Here is an 18,974-nt window from a genome sequence, read left to right on the forward strand (position 1 = left end):
CCCAGTATAAAGGATTTATTTCAACTCAACAAGTAACACAAACCTTCCTTTAAATTCCATTTTACAGTCAATAAAAGTGTGTATCTCACTCCTTCCCATGCATGATCACTGTGTATTAATCTACAACTCTTATTTTAATTGTGAAAAAATAAAGTGTTTCCCCTCTTGTCATTGCTCTGGGGGCATCTGGTATAGCGTCAGTGAGAAAGGGCAGGTCTGCTCACTCCTGGACTGGTTAATTGGTGAAAACCTACAATGCCAGGTCAAAGGAATCAATCACCCGAAGAAAATAAATACTGCATTACGAAACGTGGAAAGGACTCCTGATCCCTTTGTGAGACCCGTTCCAAATGGCTGTGGCCTCGGGGTGCGGCACAGAACAGCCGCCCAGATGCTCTCCGGGACACTAGTGGCCAGGCCACCACAGGATGTCCACACGGGGCGGCTGGAGAGCGGCCACCCCCCACACCAACCATGACGGGGTCAGGCCTATGGGCCTGCACCGGACGCCAGGTCGCCTCCCAAAGCAAACCAGACACAAAGGACAGGGAGAGGGTGGTAGCGCGGCAAGGCCTGTGCTTTATTGTAGGGCAGTCTGAAGATGCGCGTGCAGCCCAGCCAGCACGGCCGCAGCACGCCGCGCGGCCCCGAGCCGGCGCGCAAATGCTGACGCGGCTACCACCGCCTCACAATGGGAGCCCCAAGTGTGAGGGCCCGGGGTCGGGGCATCTTCATGCAGGCCAGGTGGACGGGGTCAGTCGAGCTCAATGGGGCTGCTGTCGTCCTGACTGTCCTCGCCCTCCTGCTCCGAGGCGCCCATGAGGCTGCTCAGAAGGTTCCCTAGAAGCAAACGCAGGTGCCATCAGGGGCAAGGCAGCTGCACACTGTCAGCACCTCCCTGCCTGGGGAATCCCACCTTCCGTGGCGCCGTGTTCCAGGGCTTTAATAGGTTGAGCAAACCCCCCACCACAAGTCTCTGGGAAGACTCGGCATGTCTGCAAGAATCTGACAGCTGGGGAGAGACCCCAAGTGCCCAACGGGGGACACAGCACAGCACCTGGGACAGCCCTGGGGAGGTCACTATTGAGCGGACACAAGCATGTACGTCATACAGGTGCACACTCTTACAGGTGTCCAGAAAGAGGTCAGGATGCAAGTTTCAAAGGCCACACGCAGAAATGGTGACCACTGTTGCCCATAGGAGCTGCCACCATTGACACTTTGCTTGTCTATACTTATTCAAAGAACAAGGATTCAGTTTAAATTCGGGAGGTCAGAAAGTCCCCCGAAACCAAACCATCATGAAAACAAATGGAAAGGTGAACAATGTTCTCTGGACAGATCCAGGCGTATGAACTCAGGTCCAACGAACAAGCCACAAGCAGCCCGGGTGCTAGAAAGGGCGAGTCTGAAGTTCTGGTGGGAAATGAAGGAACATGAGGTGCCAGGACACCCTGTGGTGTGGAGCGAGGGCAGGACGGCAAGCTGAAACACGCAAGCACCACCTTGGCTTCGGATGCCCGCAGCCCCATCCAGGCCTGGGATGTGGCAGGAGTGTTGGGACACATGGTGGAGACGCCTTCACTAGACCAATCCTGAACCGCAGTTTACAAGAAGAAAGTCCAATTACCAACAACTTTCACAATGATCTCAGAGGACCTTTCCACAGAGTGCACTTTGGCCCAGAGAACACAAACACCCCGGCCCAACCCTGCAGGGTCCACGAGCGGGGAGCCACACGGGTTCAGGCAGTGGGGTGGGAGCAGTGTCACCGAGCTTTGTGGGACGAGCCCCCCCCACCTGAGCCTATCACCTGGGGCCACCTCAGGTCCGGCCAGAACACGGTGCGGTCAGTGTGGGGGGACGTGGACCCCTTATGTGGAACAGCCATCTATGTATCTGCAACACCACTTCCAGAAGGAGGCTGAGGAAGGAAGCCACATGCTGCCTGGCCCTGCGAGACCTCTAAATGGCTGGACAGGTTTAGGTCCATACGGGTGAACTACAAACTCCGTGAAATAGGATGTACCTGCTCAAAAGTAACACCACACTCAAGCTCAGAAAAGCCACTTTCACATGAGAGGACTACACTGGCTGCGGACCTGGTGGAGGCAAGAAGTTTGTATGAGACCCCACGGAAGGCCACACCATGTCGCTATCCAGGCAGACAAGGGGCAGAGGCCTGGCCTTGATGCACAGGGTCACAAACCTGGCCTCTAACGCCCACTGAGACTAAATCACGAAGACATGGACCATCTGAAGGGGCCTATGAATGAGGAAGGAGATGGGATCAGGCATTGGAAATTCCTAACCAAGAAAAGCCCTGGCCCTGATGGCTTTACTGGTGAATTCTACTCCACATTTAAAAACCAACACCAATCCTCTTCAAGCTTTGCAAGAGAGGAGGAGGGAGCACCTCCCAAGTCATCCTATGGGGCCAGCATAACCCCAAAGATACTACGAGAAAACCACAGACCAGCATCCCCTGGGAACACGGATGCCAACACTTTCAGCAGGCAACTGGAGAACAGGGCTCGGCAGCATGCGAAGGACGATGCACCACAAAGGGCTTCGTCTATGGAGTGCACAGAGGGCTCCCTGTGAACACCTGCCAGAGTGATGCAACACATCAGCAGAACCAGGGGAACCCCGCACGATTGTCTATCTCAGCTGATGCAGGAAGAGCATTTGACTACACCCAACGCTCCCATAAAAGCACTCAACAAACCAGAAACAGGAGGAACCGCCTCCACACAGTCACCGCCGTCTCTGAAAACCTTACGGCAAATGTAATCCTCAGTGGTGAGTAGAAACAAGGGGACGGTGCCTCCTCTCACCACCTCCAGCACACCCAGTACTGGAAACTCTGGCCAAAGCAATCAGGCATGAGAACGAAGGAAGGGGCATCTACAGTGGAAAGGAAGAAGTAAAATGATCTGTTTGCATACGAGATGGTCAAATATACAGAAAACCCTAAAGACTCCATGAAAGAGCTATTAGAATAAGTGAATTCAGTAATGCAGCAGGATACAAAGTCAGCACACAAAAATCAGCTGTGTTTCTCTATGTCAACAACGAACAATCTGAAAAAGAAATTATAAAGTCATAAATAAATGGAAGTACTTCCCATGTCCACAGATTAGAGGACTGGACTTGCTGCTAAGACCAATGCCACCCAACGCCATCTACAGGGTCATTGCAGTCCCTGTCAAAATTCCAATGGTTTGTTTGCAAGAAAAGAAAAACTCATCCTTAAATTTATATGGAACTGCAATGGACTCAAACAGCCAAAACGATCTGGTAAAAGAACAAAACTGGAGGGTTCGCATTTCCTGATTTCAAAACTTATTACAGAATAGTAACAGCAGTGTGGCGTCTACAAACAGTCACAGGCCCACAGAACAGAAGACAGAGCCCAGATACAAGCCCACATGCATAGGAGTCAAACAGTGTCTGACAAGGTCATGAGACCACGCAGCGGGGAGAGGATGGTATCTTCAGCAAACAATGCCAGGACACTGGACCCCTACCTCACACCATGTACAAAACCCCTCTACTAAATGGATCAAAGACCTAAAGGTAAACCCTAAAACAGTGCAACTCTTAAAAGACAACACTGGGCCAAAGCTTCCCAGCACCGAACCAGACGATGACTTTATGGATGGGACACTAAAGGCAAGAGCAATGGAGAAGAAATAGGTAAACTGGACTTCATGAAAACTTAAAATTCTATGCATCAGAAGGCAATACCCACAGAGAGAAAAGGCAGGGGTGTGTGGAGGGGGTGAGCAGGCTGAGCACAGGATTTTTAGGACAGAAACCACGCTGCAGGACTCTCTAGTGGTGGCCATGTGTCTAAATCTATAAACGTACGCATCAAAAGTGACCCCCAACACAAACTATAAACTTCAGGTGCTGTGTCCATGTAGGGTTATCAATTTTAACAAAATTACCGCTCTGACCAGGGTGCCTGTAACTGCTGTGAGGGCATAACTTCCTCTTTATCTCACTATGAAACTAAAATTGCTTTTACTTATTTAAAGACTTAGTTAAGAGAGAGAGTGAGAGAGCGCACGTGCACATATAAATGTGAGCAGGAGGCGCAGAGAGAAGAATCCCAAGCAGGCTCCATGTTGAGCCCAATACAGGGTTCAATCTTATGACCTGAGCTGAAACCAAGAGTTGGACGCTTAAACCAAGGGTCAGACTGAGCCACCCAGGGCCCCGCTGAAACTGCTTTTAGAAAACAGTCTTTAAAACAAATGGCAAAAAAAAAAGAATAAATAAATAAAAATAAAAATAAAAACAATAAAAAAATAAAAAAAATAAAATAAAATAAAAAAAAATAAAACAAATGGCAATCCACAGAACGGGAAAAAATATTTCAGAATTTTATATACGATAAGGGATCGACACCTAGTATAGAGAACTCACCAACCTGACTTAAAACATGACTTGAATGGACACACAGACACACAAATGTCCCATAAGCACAAGAAATGACATCATTAATCATCAGGGCGACGTGGGTCAGATCCAGTGAGACCCCACCTCACACCCACCACAGAGTCCTAGACAAAGTGAGTATGGGCGAGGACATGGAGAAACTGGAGCCCTGCACACAGCTGGGAAAGGCAGTCTGGCAGCATCTCAAAAATTAAACAGTTTCGATGCGACCCAGCAATCCCAGGGTGTATCACCCAAAGCACTGGATGCAGGGGCTCAGATATACACCCCCCGTGTTCACAGCAGCATTACAGAGTCCATCATGGAGAGATGAGTAACACAGTGGGATCCGTCCACACAACAGGTCACTGTTCAGCCTCAGAAAGGACACCTGCCACCACAGGGATGCACCCTAAGGACGTGAGGCCGAGTAACACAAGCCAGACACAGGACACACGTGGGGACCCCATGCACACGAAGTCCCGGTGTCCTAAGACTCACAAAGAAAGTAGATGGCAGGGCTGGGGGAGAGGGCAGGGGTCAGTGTGTCACGGGGACAGAACATTCTGGAGCTGGATAAGGAGAAGCCAGCCCAGCAGTGGGAATGTACTCGGTGCCCCTCAAGTGGACACCGAGAAATGGTTAAACAGCAAATTTTAAGACGTGCGTATTTTACCAGAATAAAAAAGCAATCTGCTTTGATTCTGTGGCCAACGGAGAGGGAGCCCTAGGGATGACAGAGCCTCTAGGCTGGGTTTGGCCGGCCCGAGATGTGGGGCCCCCAGAATGCAGCATGAGCACACCCGGCAGTGCCAGGGGAGAGACCCAGTGCGGGCCGGGTGTCACACAGCCAGGCCCACTGTGTGCCCTCCCAGTGGGTGCCCCCTGCTCCCATCTTACCTAGCAAGCCCCCGTAGGACGACGTCTGCTTGGGTGGCACACCGAAGAACAGCTGCCCTATCCTGTCGAGGTACTGGAGGAGGCAGGGGCATGGGGTTACTGTGGGGCTGGAACATGCTGGATGCACAAGACCTCCCCCCACCCTCATCTCAGGTCCTGTCCTGTCCCTGAGGGCCACACAGGGACTGGGGGCGTCTCCTCTCCAGCGGCTGCCCAGCCCCACCCACCACTCACCTCATTGTACATTGGGTCCCGCCGGAGGGATGGCTGGTACTGCTCACACAACACTGTGAACACTGTCAGTTTGCCTCTGAAACAAGACAATGGGGCACACAACTCTTTCCAAGTGAAAATCACAGAACAAGAAAGCGCCCGTGCACACCCCCTGCACACGCAGGGAAGACTCACCCATCTACAGCCAACAGCAGAAACCAGATGAAGTTGAGCAGGGGCTGCACAAATGGAGGGCCATTCTCAATGGATGGGTGTTTCTGCGTGTACGTTGTGAACACCACTGACGCACTGCTTTTGTTTTTTAAACAGAGAAACCTGGAAGTCATATCCTAGTAAGAGGGATGCTGAAGGAGGAAATGGCAGCACTTCTACAGAAGCTCACATGCTCGCTGGACACAGGGTGCCTCCAGGGGTGCAGAAAGCTGTCTGACAGCCCCCGGGCCGCCTGCCCGCATGATCCCGCAGCTCTGGTGGCCTGAGGAGCTGCCAGACCAGGCTTGATGCTCAGATGAGCTGCCCCCGGTGAGCAGGGCACCTCATGATTCCCACAATTTACAGGTGAAGAGATTAAACTGGGGAAGGTGACTATGTTCAAGGTCCAGAGCTACGACACTGCAGGGAGTTCTTGGGACTACAACCTGTTTGCACCCATCAGGCCTGACTGCATGAGCAGTCAGCCCAGGGCCCCCTGGGAATGAGGCCGAGGGTGCCCCCAGACACTGTGCTGGGTGGGACGACATCCCCACAGTGGGATTTCACCGTGAGGAGGCCTCCAACTTGTGACAGTATAGGGAGGGACCTACAAGAAGGTGTTTGGTGGACTCCAGGGACTCTGCACCATATGCCACACGGCCAGGGGCAGGGAGCTCTGGGGTCTGAGAAATGTCTCCGTTTTACGGTAGCAGACACCAGCAACATGTCACTGTGTGGCGGACGTGGAAGCTCTGAGGTGCTGTCAAGTACAGCAAGCGTTCTGTGACCCCAACCTCTTTAAACTCGTAAGATGCTCCCTATCTCAATGCCTGGCCACCAAATCCAATTGTTTCTTCAGTTAGAGCACACTCGAGACGTCTTGAGCTCAGGCGGGTGGTGTGGGCCCACTGGAGTGCTTGCTGCAAACCCTCCCTCCTGTGCTGAGGGTGCCAGCACCACCCTGGTCCTCAAGGAGGAGGAGGAAGCGAGGAGGCCTGAGGGGAGGAGGACAGGCTCGGGCTGCAGCAGGGGGTGGCGCTGGGGCATCACCACCCTCGCAGGAACCCTTCAGACACACGAGATGTCTGGGAAGGTAGAAGCAGCCTCAGGAAAGCTGCAAAAGTACACACACTCCTCATTCCAAGACACCCGTCAAGTTTATCAAATACATGTGCCCTACAAAAAATAGTGGCCTGATATTAAAAAAGCCAAAAACAGGGAAGAGGCAATGTGAGAAAATAGAAGCTGGGAGGAATGTTCGTTCAGAACACTCACTTCCCTGCTGCCTGACTGAGGTCTCACCAGTCAGCCCAGGGGAGTTAAGGGGATAGTGTGCAGTGTCCCTGACAGGTCTGAGCAGGCACAAGGGATGGAGCCCCGGGCAGCTGTGCCAGCCCAGATGTGACCGAGTAAACGTGGGTACCTACTGTAGCACCGCCTGGGCCACGAACATATCCACCTCACTGCGGAAGCCTCTGGAGGTCGAGTACTCCACCAGCATGTGGGCGCAGCCTTCGCCATCCGCGGAGTGCAGGAAGTGGTACCGGGACTCACAATAGTTCTGCTCTACAGAGGGAAGGGGGGGCACCGACGAAGAGAGACATGTCAGCGTGCTGTCCCCTGCTCGCATTCACCTGCCTTCATTCTGCATACCTGGTCCACGCATGGGGCAAACACACACAGTGGGGGAGGGCGGGCTTCCAGCTGAACTGCTCTGCCCCGGTGCTCAGGGTCCCTGCGTCTGTGCTCATGTGAGCAGACCCACGAGGAATGGCCCACAGGGGACCCTCGGACTCACATGGCGGTAGTTCCATATGCTTCTGATGAAATGAGATGCAAGGCACACTGACCTCTACACGCAAATGCCCTGAATCTTGTGTGGCAGCTAGGACCAGGTCAGGCCACCTGTTCTCTCAAAAGCCTCACGGCCCCCACCCTCCTGACACGCATGTGCTGAGCCCTTGGCCGGCCAGCCCTCCTGCCTCCTCCAAGGCACATTCCACGTCCACAGATTCAATCACCATGTTCACAGTCCATCCCCCCCAAAAGGCAGAGCTCCCCCTAGGCAGGGGAAGAAGACCTTCTGGATGAAAGTCCCTGTGAGGAGGGATAGGTCCTGCGTGCAGCAGGAACACATCTCATCCCCACGGTGGCCCTAGAGGAGACCAGGGGGTCCCCCTCAACATGGGGTCACCTGGGAGCTAGTCAGAAATATGGAATCTCGGGCCCCAAACTGGAACCTGTGCCCCAACAGGTGACTCAGTGACATGCTCATCTCAGGGGCCTGTCACCCTGTTCCCTGTGGCTACACCTTTCAGCAAGGCATGAGACTTCAGTGCTAACAGCACAGCAGGGGACAGGCAAGGACGTGCTAGGGGGTGGCTCCTCCAATGCTCAACTGTTTGTAAGCGTTTGTTAAAAAAAAAAAAAAACGACAAAAATCCCAATCTTCCCAACATCAGTAAATGACTCAGGCTGTAAACCTATTCTCCCCACTCATCACTCAAAAATCTGCTACCCCGCACACTGCAGATTCAACACCCCACCCCTCCATTTCTGGCTGCCAGAGCTACACGGGCGTGCTCAGCAACCAACCAAGCACAGAACACCCAGAGTGGCAGGTGGGCCGAGGCAGAGACCCAGACCACCTCCCCACACCCGGGCCTGTCTCCTGGAGCAGACTGGCCCACGCCCCTGTCCTGCTCACAAGCCACCTGGTTCCCATGCATGTCCAAGGCTGAGGCCCGTGCCTTAGCTGCCTGACACCTTCTACTGGGAACACCTGCTCCTGCCTGGGCACAGCTGCCCTCCAGACCTCGGCACCAGCTCTCAGCGCCCAGCACACTGCCTTTAGGACCTCAGAATAATTCTGATTCCGCATTTCTTTGTGTACCTGTGCTGTTTTGCCTCTCCTCACTCCCTTGGACCCCTCAAAATAACCTTTTGGTTTTAGAGTATCATAGAAGAAAAATTAGGCAAAACTACACCCACATTCTGTCTAAGCACACAGCTCTCTCCAAGAACTGGACTGGTACCCTTGCAGGAGCATCTTGGGCCAACTGTGGGCTCAGTTCCAGACCACCACAACAAAGCAAGTTCTGCAACAAAGTAAATCAAACTTTCTGGTTTCCCAGTACACATAAAAGATATGCTGACACTAAAGTCTGATAAGTAAGTGTGCAAGAGCACGGTCTGAACACCAGGTGCTAAGAAATGGTAATCACCACCTGAGCTTTTGGGGACTTCTTCTCTATTTGCTGGTGGAGGGTCATGCCTTGACGATGGCTGCTGACCAATCAAGGTGGTTGTGCTGAAGGCTGTGGTGATCGTGGCAAGTTCTTTAAAATGATGTCTGCTGCACTGAAGGACTCTTCCTTTCACGAGGGATTTCTCTGTAGCATGTGATAACCTTGTACCAAAAGGAGAACTTCTTTCAGACTGGGTGTCCTCTCAAACCCTGCTTCTGTTTTATCAGCTCAGTTTATGTGATTTCTCACAGCATCTTCACCCAGTGTGGACTCCATCTCAAGAAACCACTTCATCCGTAAGACGCATATCCTTATCCATTAAAGTGTGAGATGGTAGCAGTTCAGTCCCACCTTCACGCTCTTCTGATTCTAGTTCTCTTGCCATTTCCATCACATCTGCAGTGACTTCCCCACAAAGTCTTGAACCCCTTGAAGTCATGCATGAGGGCTGGAGTCAACTTCTAACAAACTCCAGTCACTACAGATATTTTGACTCCTCCTATGAATCAAGGATGTTGGTGTTCTTAGGGGCATTTACAATGATGAATCCTTTCTGAAAGTTTTCAATGGGCCTTTCACAGAACCATCAGAGGACTCCCTGTTTGTGGCAGCAATAGCCTTGTGAAATGTATTTGTTAAATAATAACACTTGAAGGTTGAAACGACTTCTTCATCCATGGGCTGCAGAATGGATATTGTGTCAGGCATGAAAACATTTATCTTGCTGCCCATCTCCATCAAAGCTCTTGTTTGACCAGGTGCAGTGTCAGTAAGTAGTAATATCTTGATAGGAAGCTTTTTTCCTCAGCAGGTCTCAAGAGCAGGCTTAAAATGTTTAGTAAACCATGGTGTAAGTAAATACACTGTCATCCAGGCTTTGTTGTTGGATTTACAGAGGACAGGGAGAGTAGATTTAGCATAATGCTTAATGGCCCTAAGATTTTCAGAATGCGAAATGAGCATTGGCTTCAACTTAAAGTTACCAGCTGTATTAGCCCCTGACAAGAGAATCAGCTTGTCCACTGAAAACAAGCACTGACTTCTCTCTAGGTACAAAAGTCCTGAAAGTCCTAGACAGCATCTTCTAATATCAGACTGTTTCATCTATGCTGAAATCTGCTGTTGAGTGCAGCCACCTTCAGTAATGATCTCAGCTAGATCTTCTGGGTCACTTGCTTATCATGCACCTAGAGGGTTACAGAGAAGGCTTCCTTCCTGAAACCTCATGAACCAGCCTCCTCACCTACCTTAGCCTTCGTTCACTACTTGGCTGTTTGGTGCAGAGGCCTGGCTTTCAGCCTACCACAGCTTTGGACAAGCCATCCTCATTGAGCTTAACCATCTGTAGCTTATTTAAAATGAGAGACACGTGACTCTTTTCACTGGAACATGAAGAGGCCACTGTAGGGTCATGAACCAGCCCAATTTCAATACTGCTGGCTCTCAGGGAACAGGTAGACTCAAAGAAAGGGGGACTCATGGGACTGGCTGGTCGGTACAGCAGTCAGCATACAAACATTTACTGATGAAATCCACCCTCTTCTAGGAACACAGTTCCTGGCACCCCAAAACTTACAATATCAAGGATCCCAATCACAGATCATTGTAATAAATTATAATGAAAAAGCCTACATGATCACTAGAATTACTGACTGTGCCAGAGACACCAAGTGAGCAAGTGCTGTTGGAAACATGGATGACAATAAACTTGTTCAAGGCAGGGTAGCCACAAACCTTCCATTTGTAAAAGATGCGGTATATATGAAGTGCAGCAGAATGAAGTATGCCTGAATGATGGAATACCACACAGCAAACGTGCCATGTGGATGCAAGCTGTGGATAGCCAACCAACACGGCAGCAGGTGGCTCCGCCTCATCGGACGCACCTGCCTGGAGCTCCCACTCCACCACCCCAGAGGGAAGCCTGGTTGTGGGCCTGTCCCTGGGCGCCACAACAATGTGGACACGAGCCGTGGACATTCTGGGGGAGGACAGGATATGGAGTCTGTGCTTCTCTCACTCGGGATTTGTGCCTCAAGCACTATGTGTAATTGCTATATTTTGAATTTTAAAATCGTACTATTAGACATACATGCCCTGTAGCTGGCTCTTAACCATTGAAGCCTCTGAAGGACTGCTGAAGCGTTAAGTTTTGCTTCTCAGCCAGGGACACAGGGTCATGTTCCACTTTCTGCCTGGCATCTCCCCACACACTCCACAAATATAGACTGGGTCAAAGGAGTGCTAAATAAATGCTCGCTGGCAACACGGGTTTGCCATAGGCACTCCTGAATGCAGATCTGGCTGTCTGGGAAGATGAGGCAAGAGTCTAGGGCAGGGGCCTTTGGGGCTCCCCACCTGCCTCCCGCCAGGCTGGCCAGCACAGATGGCTTCCTGCCGAGAGGTTTCCTGGCAACAGCAGTGAGAGCTGGACACCCCAGCATCCTTAGGGTGGGACAGACAGAAAGTACACAGGCACCATGCTAGCTGTGAAGGCTGGGGTGGCCCAGGTATGGAGGAATGTGTGCCAGCAGGGGAGGGAGCCCACACTCGCCTTGGCTTGGAGGTGCCAGCTGCTCTCTCAGGCCCCACGTCCTCCTTGAGTAGGAGTGTGGAAGGAATTCTGCCCTCCAAGAAACTTCCTCAACAGTCTGGCCTGTGAATTCATTTCATCTTACAGGGTGAGGGTAGGGGTGGCATTTCAGTGTGGAGGGGGATGGAGGAGCCTCCTGCCACGGGCGGGGCGGGGGGCACACGGCAGAGTGAGCGCCATGGCCCACAGGGGAGATGGGAGGAGGCCACATATGCTCACACAGCGGGCTTCCCAGCTGGGTTCGTGGCAAGCGCCCACCACACGTGTGCATGCCACTGCACAAGAAGCAAAGCAGGAAGGTGTCCTGGGCCCATGGGCTATGGAGGAGACTGACCACCTCCTATGATCTGTCTGACCACCATGCCACTTGCTGGAAAGAGGCTGTTTCCAGGAGGAGCTTGCTGTCACAGAAGTTACTGGCAGAAGGTCACCTTCACGCAAAAAGGAGGCTGCCCCTCTGCTCCCACCAAGGCACCTGCCAAATATCACCTCCCCTTCGCCTGCCCCCAACCCAGTGGGCAGCCGCTAACACCAGAGCACACACAGGTGGACCCCCGGGACGGCTGACACAGTGTGAATGAGCTGCCTGCACAGTGCTCTTAGAATCTTCTGAACAAATGCTGTCCCAGGGCACCCAACCAAATGCCTTTTCCTGTGCCTGAGCAGCAGACTCAGAGCTCCAGGTGTGAAGCACACCCAGAAACTGCCAGGAACCCCTTCGTAGACTGAATAGTCCCCACAAATACTTCCTCAGAAGCTGAGATAGATGTGAAGAAGAAAATACAGAGCACAGTGCCCTCAGAGAACCAGTCTGGGAAGGATGTCCCAGAAAGGAAACTGGTTGGGGGACAGGGATGGCCAAGGCCGCCCCACGGAAAGCAGAATCTTCCCTCATTACTTGTGGCCCATGAGTTCAACACAAAAGCCAAAGGGGAGCATAAATAGGGATAGCTGTTCCTGGGAACACCAGCGCCCACCACCAAAAGATGCTCTGTGCATGGGGGTACTGGGCCTACCTTTCCACAGGGTGAGGGCCAGCAGTTGGTGGAGCCGAGGGTGACCCAGTTTCCCAGATCCTCCACTGGACCACTTCAGGGCTCGAGACACAAAAGCCACCCGCTCTGGAGAATTTGGGTCCATCAAACTGAACAATTTAGCCAGATTTTCTAAAACAACACAAACACAGATTCTTACCCAAAGAAACAGTACTTCTCAGCTCTCTGTATGCTGCATCTTACAAAAATTCACTAAAATAAAAGTTACTTCACTTCAAAACCTGGGAATTGGCATGCTGTGGTGTCCTCGTGCATGTACCCCTCCTGCCCGCCAGGTAACAGGGACCCTCAACCGACCTCTCAGCTGCAGAGCCAACAGCCACACACTCCTTTGTCAAGGAGCTGAGTGGGGGTGTGGGCTATAGCAGGGAGCTGGCCCACAGAGGAGGAAGGCCTGGGCAGGTAGGGAGGTAACATGCCGGAGTACAGAGGCCAGGAGCATCCCTCCTCCATCCTTCCAGCCAGGCAGCTCCTAAGAAGGACTTCCCCATTGGACATTTACTACACGGGGAAAGCTGGGCAGCCAGGTGTCTGGGACACAACCAGAGCGTGTGTTTAGGGGTATCACTACTCCATGTGTGAAGGTACCTCATGCATAGTAAGAAAGCCTCACCCAACAGCTCATCGGCCACCTCGACTTCAGCCTTCTCCAGTGACTCTAAGACCAGCATGGACAAGTCCGCAGCACTGTTTTGCTACAAAACATGGAAGTGAGTTAGGATCACAAAAACAGAGCTCTGGCTGGTTCTCAGAAGACACGGCAAAGCTGGTGGCCGCTCCGGTCTCCAGCTAGAAATGCATGGTGGTGCAAAACTAAGGAGACTCCTTTGAGCCCAGAGCTCACGTGGCAGTGCGTCCTGAAGGATGGAGACCCCAGCTGACATGCAGTGCACCCTCAGGTAGCACCCCACGACAATGAGGACACTCGCCCAGCTGTGGACAGCACCAAGAACAGTCCACGGTTCTCCACCACGCCTCTCCATGGATAGTCCTCTTCCAACCCGCAGGCCCCAAACAGAGAAAGGGACAAGCCCGCTGCGTACTTGGCCGTGGCTGAAGAACAGCAGCGCCCCTGAGCACATGAGCTCCCGTGCCTCTGTGTGCTTGCTCTGTGACATGTATCTGTAAGAGAGAGAAAAGGAGCAGTGCCCCAGTTAGGTCCAGTGAGACAGATGCTTCAGTGCAGACATCCTCCAACACACTCTCTTCATTACATTCACCCGACCCAATGGCTATAGTTTGGAGATTAAATGCTCAAGCTAAAATGAGTAAACATGAAAGCTTTATAAAGCAAACAATCCCGTACACACACTTGAAGGGATACAGGCCTCCTTCCAAAGATGGAATGGAGCTCTGTTCTGTTTCCTGAGGCCCACCACCTCACCCAATGGTCAGTACCCTGCCTGCTCTGAGTCTGTCCAGGCTCCACGTTGGGGTGCCCTTGGGTCCCTGCTGTCAGCAACTTGGGCCTCTGGGGACCAGCAGACCCATGTCCCACATCTGACAGCAGCACTGGCAGGGATGCTGTCCGTGCCCAAACGTGCCTGGAGCAGCTCAAGGGTTTCAGCAGAAGGACCCAGAGAAAGCCTGGGTGACCTTCCAGCATAGGCCGTGCCTGGGTGGAAGGAGGTGCCTAAGGGATGGAGTGGCACACTGGGGCCCATCAAAGAACCAGGGGTCAAAGCAGCGCTCAGAGGCTGGGACAGTGGGAGCTCCTGGATGGAGACTCAGGGGGGATGGACACACAGCACTCACTGTGATGACTGCACCAACAGTCTCTGCGTTCTGGCTCCTGCCCCCGCACCACTAGTGGAGGGCCCTTCCACCCTTTCCTACCCTTTCCCACTCTGAACACATTTCTCAGTTTCCTGAGCTGCAGACACAGAAGCACAGAGCAGCCAGAGCCTGACAAGTAACTAAATACAAACAACGGGATGATGATCTGCCTGCAACACACTAGCTGGGCCTGAGAGAAAGTCAGCAGGAAGCGGCTCCCCAAAGCTGACACTGGATTCACTGGCTGGAAGTTTAACTTCATGATCATCAGAAAAAAAATAGAACCAATCAGTCTGTGCCTCCTGTTTAAGACACAAAAACTAAAGAATACTACTATAGCAGCAGCACTGAGGTGCTACCAAGACAGGCAAACACCAAACACGCACACCTGGGAGCGTGCCTGCAGCTCCCCTGGAGCAACAGGTCAGGTGGGAATATGAGTAGCCTAGCCGTTCAATTAACTACAGGAACAGGCTTTTCCTCAAAAAGGTTCCACAACCAGACACCCCCCCCCCCCCCCCCCCGTCACATGCAGGGAAATCCCACACCCCAGGAAAGAAAACCTCTGCCAGCCGGCAGGGTACCCGCAGGGCCTACAGTTTCTGCAGCAGCACTGTTGCGAGCTGCGTCTCTCTCTCTTTCGCACGCTCACACAACCTACTCCCACACCAACCCAACTCATCCCAGTCTCATCCTGCTGGGAGCCATCCAGCACACGACCTGGGGCCAGCACTGCCACTGGCTATTCTGGAAAGACAAGTATTCAGAGGCACACCCCCTCATGCTGCCATCTGCGTGGACACATACGCACTTATCCTAAGTGACCATCTTGCCAGCGAGCTGCTTACTTAAGACGTGACCAAATCCCAGGCTCATCTGACACAGAGCAAGAGACCACCTCTCAGAACACCTGATGAAAGCAATTGCTAAGAAGCAAGTGACAGCAAATCCCTGGGATAACAGGGCCTGCTTTCAAGCACCCGACGTAACTCCCTTCCTAGGGCTAGGGGCCCAAGGGGGATGGGATGATGTGCCATTTCCAGCACCTGTCCCCTCCAGGTGAAATCACCTGTTGCGGTTTGAGGAAAGTCAGAAAAAAACAAAACAAAACAAAACAAAAAACCCACAAAAAAAAAATAGTGAAAGGCAACCCTGAAAAATGAACGTGCTTCTTTCTGCAGAATTCAAGGTATGGGAAGGGATTTAGTATCTGGGTCCAAGGCCTGGGAGGGGGGCTGAGAGCAGGAGGAGCAAGAACCCTCCAGCCAGGGCCCACGCACACAGCTCTGATGTCTGCACCCACACATGTAGCGTTGGCACACCTGGTGGGTGTGTGCTGCTGCCATCTCCCAGCTAACAACTGACTGCGGAGGGGGTCAGAGGGAGAGGGCTGAGCAGACTCCCCATGAGGCTCCATCCCAGGACCCTAGGATCACAACCTGAACCGAAGGCAGATGCTTAAACCATGGAACCACCCACGTGCCCGCTTAAGTTTTTCTTTTAAAAACTTTCATTTGATTTAAGAGACAAAATCACACAAGCCTCAGAAAGGCTCTGAGGGGAGGCAGGCTGCTGCAGAGCCATCCCCAGGGGGTGATGGTGGTTGCATGGGCCAAGAGGCCCTCTGGCCATCCCACAAAACAGCCATGGAAGCCAGAAGGGAAATGGAGGATGACAGAGCACCTGTAACCCAACAGGCCTAGAAAAGGGACTCCCTTCTCGTCTTGGCGGAGGGAGGTCTGAAGACACTGGGCGGCCACCCACTGGCATCAGTACCATGGATGGGCCAGAGCCTCCAGCTAACCGCTGGGACTCAACTGCTACCCACACCTGAGGCATGCACACCAAGTCCAACCCACTGGACTACCCCATTCCATGTCCCCTTCTCTTTCAACGGCTGTGAAACACGACAATAAAATCAGGGCGATTTGGAGGCGCCTGGTGGGGGGGGGTTCGTTCGGTGAAACATCTGCCTTCAGCTTCATGATCCTGGGGTCCTGGGATCAAGTCCCGTGTTGAGCTCCCTGCTCAGTGGGGAGCCTGCTTCTCTCTCTGTCTCCACCTGCTCTTCCCCCTGCTTGTGCTCTATCAAGTAAACAAATAAGATCTTTAAAATGAATAAAACCTTTTTTTTATGTGTAAAATAAATAAAATCTTAAAAAAAAAAAAGCAATGCGGTAAACATAGCCAACAGGTGAACGGGTCACAAACTGTGGTCCATCCACAGTACAGAACACCACTTGGCAACAGAAATGAGTTAATGCTTCACACATGGGTAAATCTCCAAATAATCATTCTGAGTTTTCAAAACATACAAAAAAGAGGATATGATTCCACTTACATTATATTCTAGAAAATCCAAATTAACTTATGGGGCCACAGAGAGCAGTGGCTGCATGGGGCCAAGGGGTATCAGAGAGATTAGATTCTGAGAGAGAGAACAGAACCTTTGTGGTGATGGATGTTCTCCATTAACTTGATTGGCTGCGGTTTCATGAGAGCATACGCACCAAAACTCATCAAACTGCACGTTTCCTGTAAACACTTTGATATAAACATATAAAACCAAGAACCTGGGGTGACCCAGTAAATCAGACTTGTTCAGAGCCGCACACCCAGGAGGGCCTCAGTGAGGCTGGAGTCCCAGGTCTATGGGGATGGTACCCTGGGAGTCAAGGACAACTGGAGGCTAGTTCAGATGGGCCTTATGGATGGCCATGAATGCGACCATTAACTTCGTGCCCCGTGTGGCAAAGGATTTACGTTCCCAACCCCCAAGAGGTGTAGGTGTACCCCAGATACACCACAGGGGAGGCCAAGGCTGGTCACAGGTCACAGAGGACAGGTGAATTCCAAGCCACATCAAGGCCGGGCTGGCGGAGAGCCTGCTTTCCATCACCACCCCCAAACACACTTTGGCCAGAGAGCTGATCCCACACAGCAGAACTGTCTCTGAACAAGAAACACTGTTTATTTTTGGGAAGATCCAGTTTCGCTGGATCCAGTTTTGCTGATTAATCACCGGGGTGAACATCTACATCGCAATCCCAAGAACAGCAAGCTCCTGGGCCAATCTGGAGCACTGGGAAAGCTCCCCCTCAGATGCACGCACCTCGGGCTGGTGAAGATGCCAGACCAGGGAGGCCTGTGGCCAGCTTTGCTCACTCCTACCCCGTCCTCCAAGCCCTGGAGCTCGAGCATGCCCTGGACAGAACCGCAGAGTCCCAGAGCCTCCCATCCAACTTGTCGCTGATGCATAACAGGAAAGTCTAGGCCTGGAAGATGAACAGGCCCAGCCCGGTGGCCCATCAGTACCCTACCACTACGGCTTGGAGAGAAAAGGCCAGCTAACTGACTGAACCCCTGCACCTGTGGCTGGGGCCCACCCACACCGACCCCCCGGGGCCGAGAGGGATCAGACTGTCCCACACACATCGCGACTCAGGTCACAGCAGCAGCATGTCCCAACCTAGCCACAGCTACCGTGCAGCCCACACGAGGGTCACCACAGGCCGTACACCTGCCGGTGCGTCAGGGCCGCGCGGAGAAACGCCCTTTATTTCAGCACGCGTAGTGCTAGTCCTCCTGCACCTGCAAGCAGTCCCGCGCCCCAGCCCCCAACACTCACTCCACCCCCAGAACCCCTGGCGCCCCCAGCCCCCAGTACTCGCTGCGCCTCCAAAGCCTCCTGCACCCCCAACCCCGGGCACTCGCTGCGCCCCGAGGCCCCCGCTGCGCCCCCAGAGCCCCCCGTACCCCTGCCCCGGGGCGGGCCGCGCCCCCGGAGCCCGTGGCCGCGTAGGTGTGGGCGGCGCTCACAGACGCGGCTGCTCCACCGCGGGGCAGGAGCACGTTTCACCCGCACGAGCGAGGTGCTCGGGGCCGTAGACCCCGGGGCTCGGTCCGGGCGAGGCCGCGGATGGGCACCACCGGGCCGGGGGCCGGGCAGGGAAGGCCGAGGAAGGGACGCCGGGGCCAGGGTGGGGCTCCGGGTTGGGGCCGGGTTGGGGCCAGGGTGGGGGCCCGCCCGGCGTCCCGGGTCCTCCGCCTCCCGGCCGCCCGCCTGCTCCCACCGCCGCGGCGACAGACAGCGGCGCGGGCCAATGGAGGCCCGGGGCGGCGCGGGGCGGCCAATGGGAGGCGGCCGGGGGCGGGGCGCCGGGCTCGGCGGAAAGCCCTGGAAGGCGGCGGCCGCGGCGCCGCGGCTACCTGAAGAAGAGGGTCCGGTACATTTGGTGCGCCTCGTAGTAGTCGCCCTTCTCGACGCTGGCGCGCAGCTTGCCCTCCACGCGCTGGACACCGCCTCGGTTCCGGGCGCCGTTCCGAGCGCTCTCCTGCTCGGCCATCGCCGCCGCCGCCATCGGGCCGGCGCTCCGCGCAGGGCTGACGCTGTCGCAGGCGCGGTCGGCAGCGCCTCTCGGCTTCCGTCCCGGCGGCCGCCCGACGCCCTCTACGGTGGCCCGCGAGGAGCTGCGCGCAGCTGCAGGCGGGCGCGCCGGCAGGCGGCCACGTGACCCGGGCGGGAGCGCG

General features: G+C 53.7%; 1 protein-coding gene across 3 annotated transcripts; it reads right to left on the reverse strand.

Moving 5' to 3' along the window:
- On the reverse strand, positions 1-18,893 carry GET4 (guided entry of tail-anchored proteins factor 4). 3 transcript variants are annotated; one of them, XM_041748591.1, is made up of 10 exons: positions 18,201-18,479; positions 17,557-17,719; positions 13,712-13,790; positions 13,282-13,363; positions 12,630-12,779; positions 7,200-7,338; positions 5,755-5,895; positions 5,581-5,656; positions 5,347-5,419; positions 1-840 (listed from the first exon to the last, which is right to left on the reverse strand). In XM_041748591.1, the coding sequence occupies exons 2-10, from the start codon at positions 17,700-17,702 to the stop codon at positions 755-757; spliced, it is 972 nt and encodes a 323-aa protein (XP_041604525.1). In that variant the 5' UTR covers positions 17,703-17,719; positions 18,201-18,479; the 3' UTR covers positions 1-754. The 3 variants fall into 3 exon arrangements, with proteins under 3 accessions (XP_041604525.1, XP_041604524.1, XP_041604526.1); XM_041748590.1 differs by lacking the exons at positions 17,557-17,719; positions 18,201-18,479 and adding an exon at positions 18,654-18,893; XM_041748592.1 differs by lacking the exon at positions 17,557-17,719 and having other exon boundaries at positions 18,201-18,475.
- Positions 18,894-18,974: the final 81 nt, after the last annotated feature.

The sequence above is a fragment of the Vulpes lagopus genome, chromosome 3 (genome assembly GCF_018345385.1).
Source record: "Vulpes lagopus strain Blue_001 chromosome 3, ASM1834538v1, whole genome shotgun sequence".
Lineage (NCBI taxonomy): Eukaryota > Metazoa > Chordata > Mammalia > Carnivora > Canidae > Vulpes > Vulpes lagopus.

What these genes read in the sequence shown, in the direction of transcription:
- GET4 (XM_041748590.1), bottom strand. Translation starts at nt 18,805, where the DNA reads ATGGCGGCGGCGGCGATGGCCGAGCAGGAGAGCGCTCGGAACGGCGCC. An exon ending in TGTTCTTCAGCCACGGCCAA is followed by an intron (nt 13,364 to 13,711) that starts GTACGCAGCGGG and finishes CATGTTTTGTAG; the next exon opens with CAAAACAGTGCTGCGGACTT. An exon ending in GTGGCCCAGGCGGTGCTACA is followed by an intron (nt 5,896 to 7,199) that starts GTAGGTACCCAC and finishes TATGACTTCCAG; the next exon opens with GTTTCTCTGTTTAAAAAACA.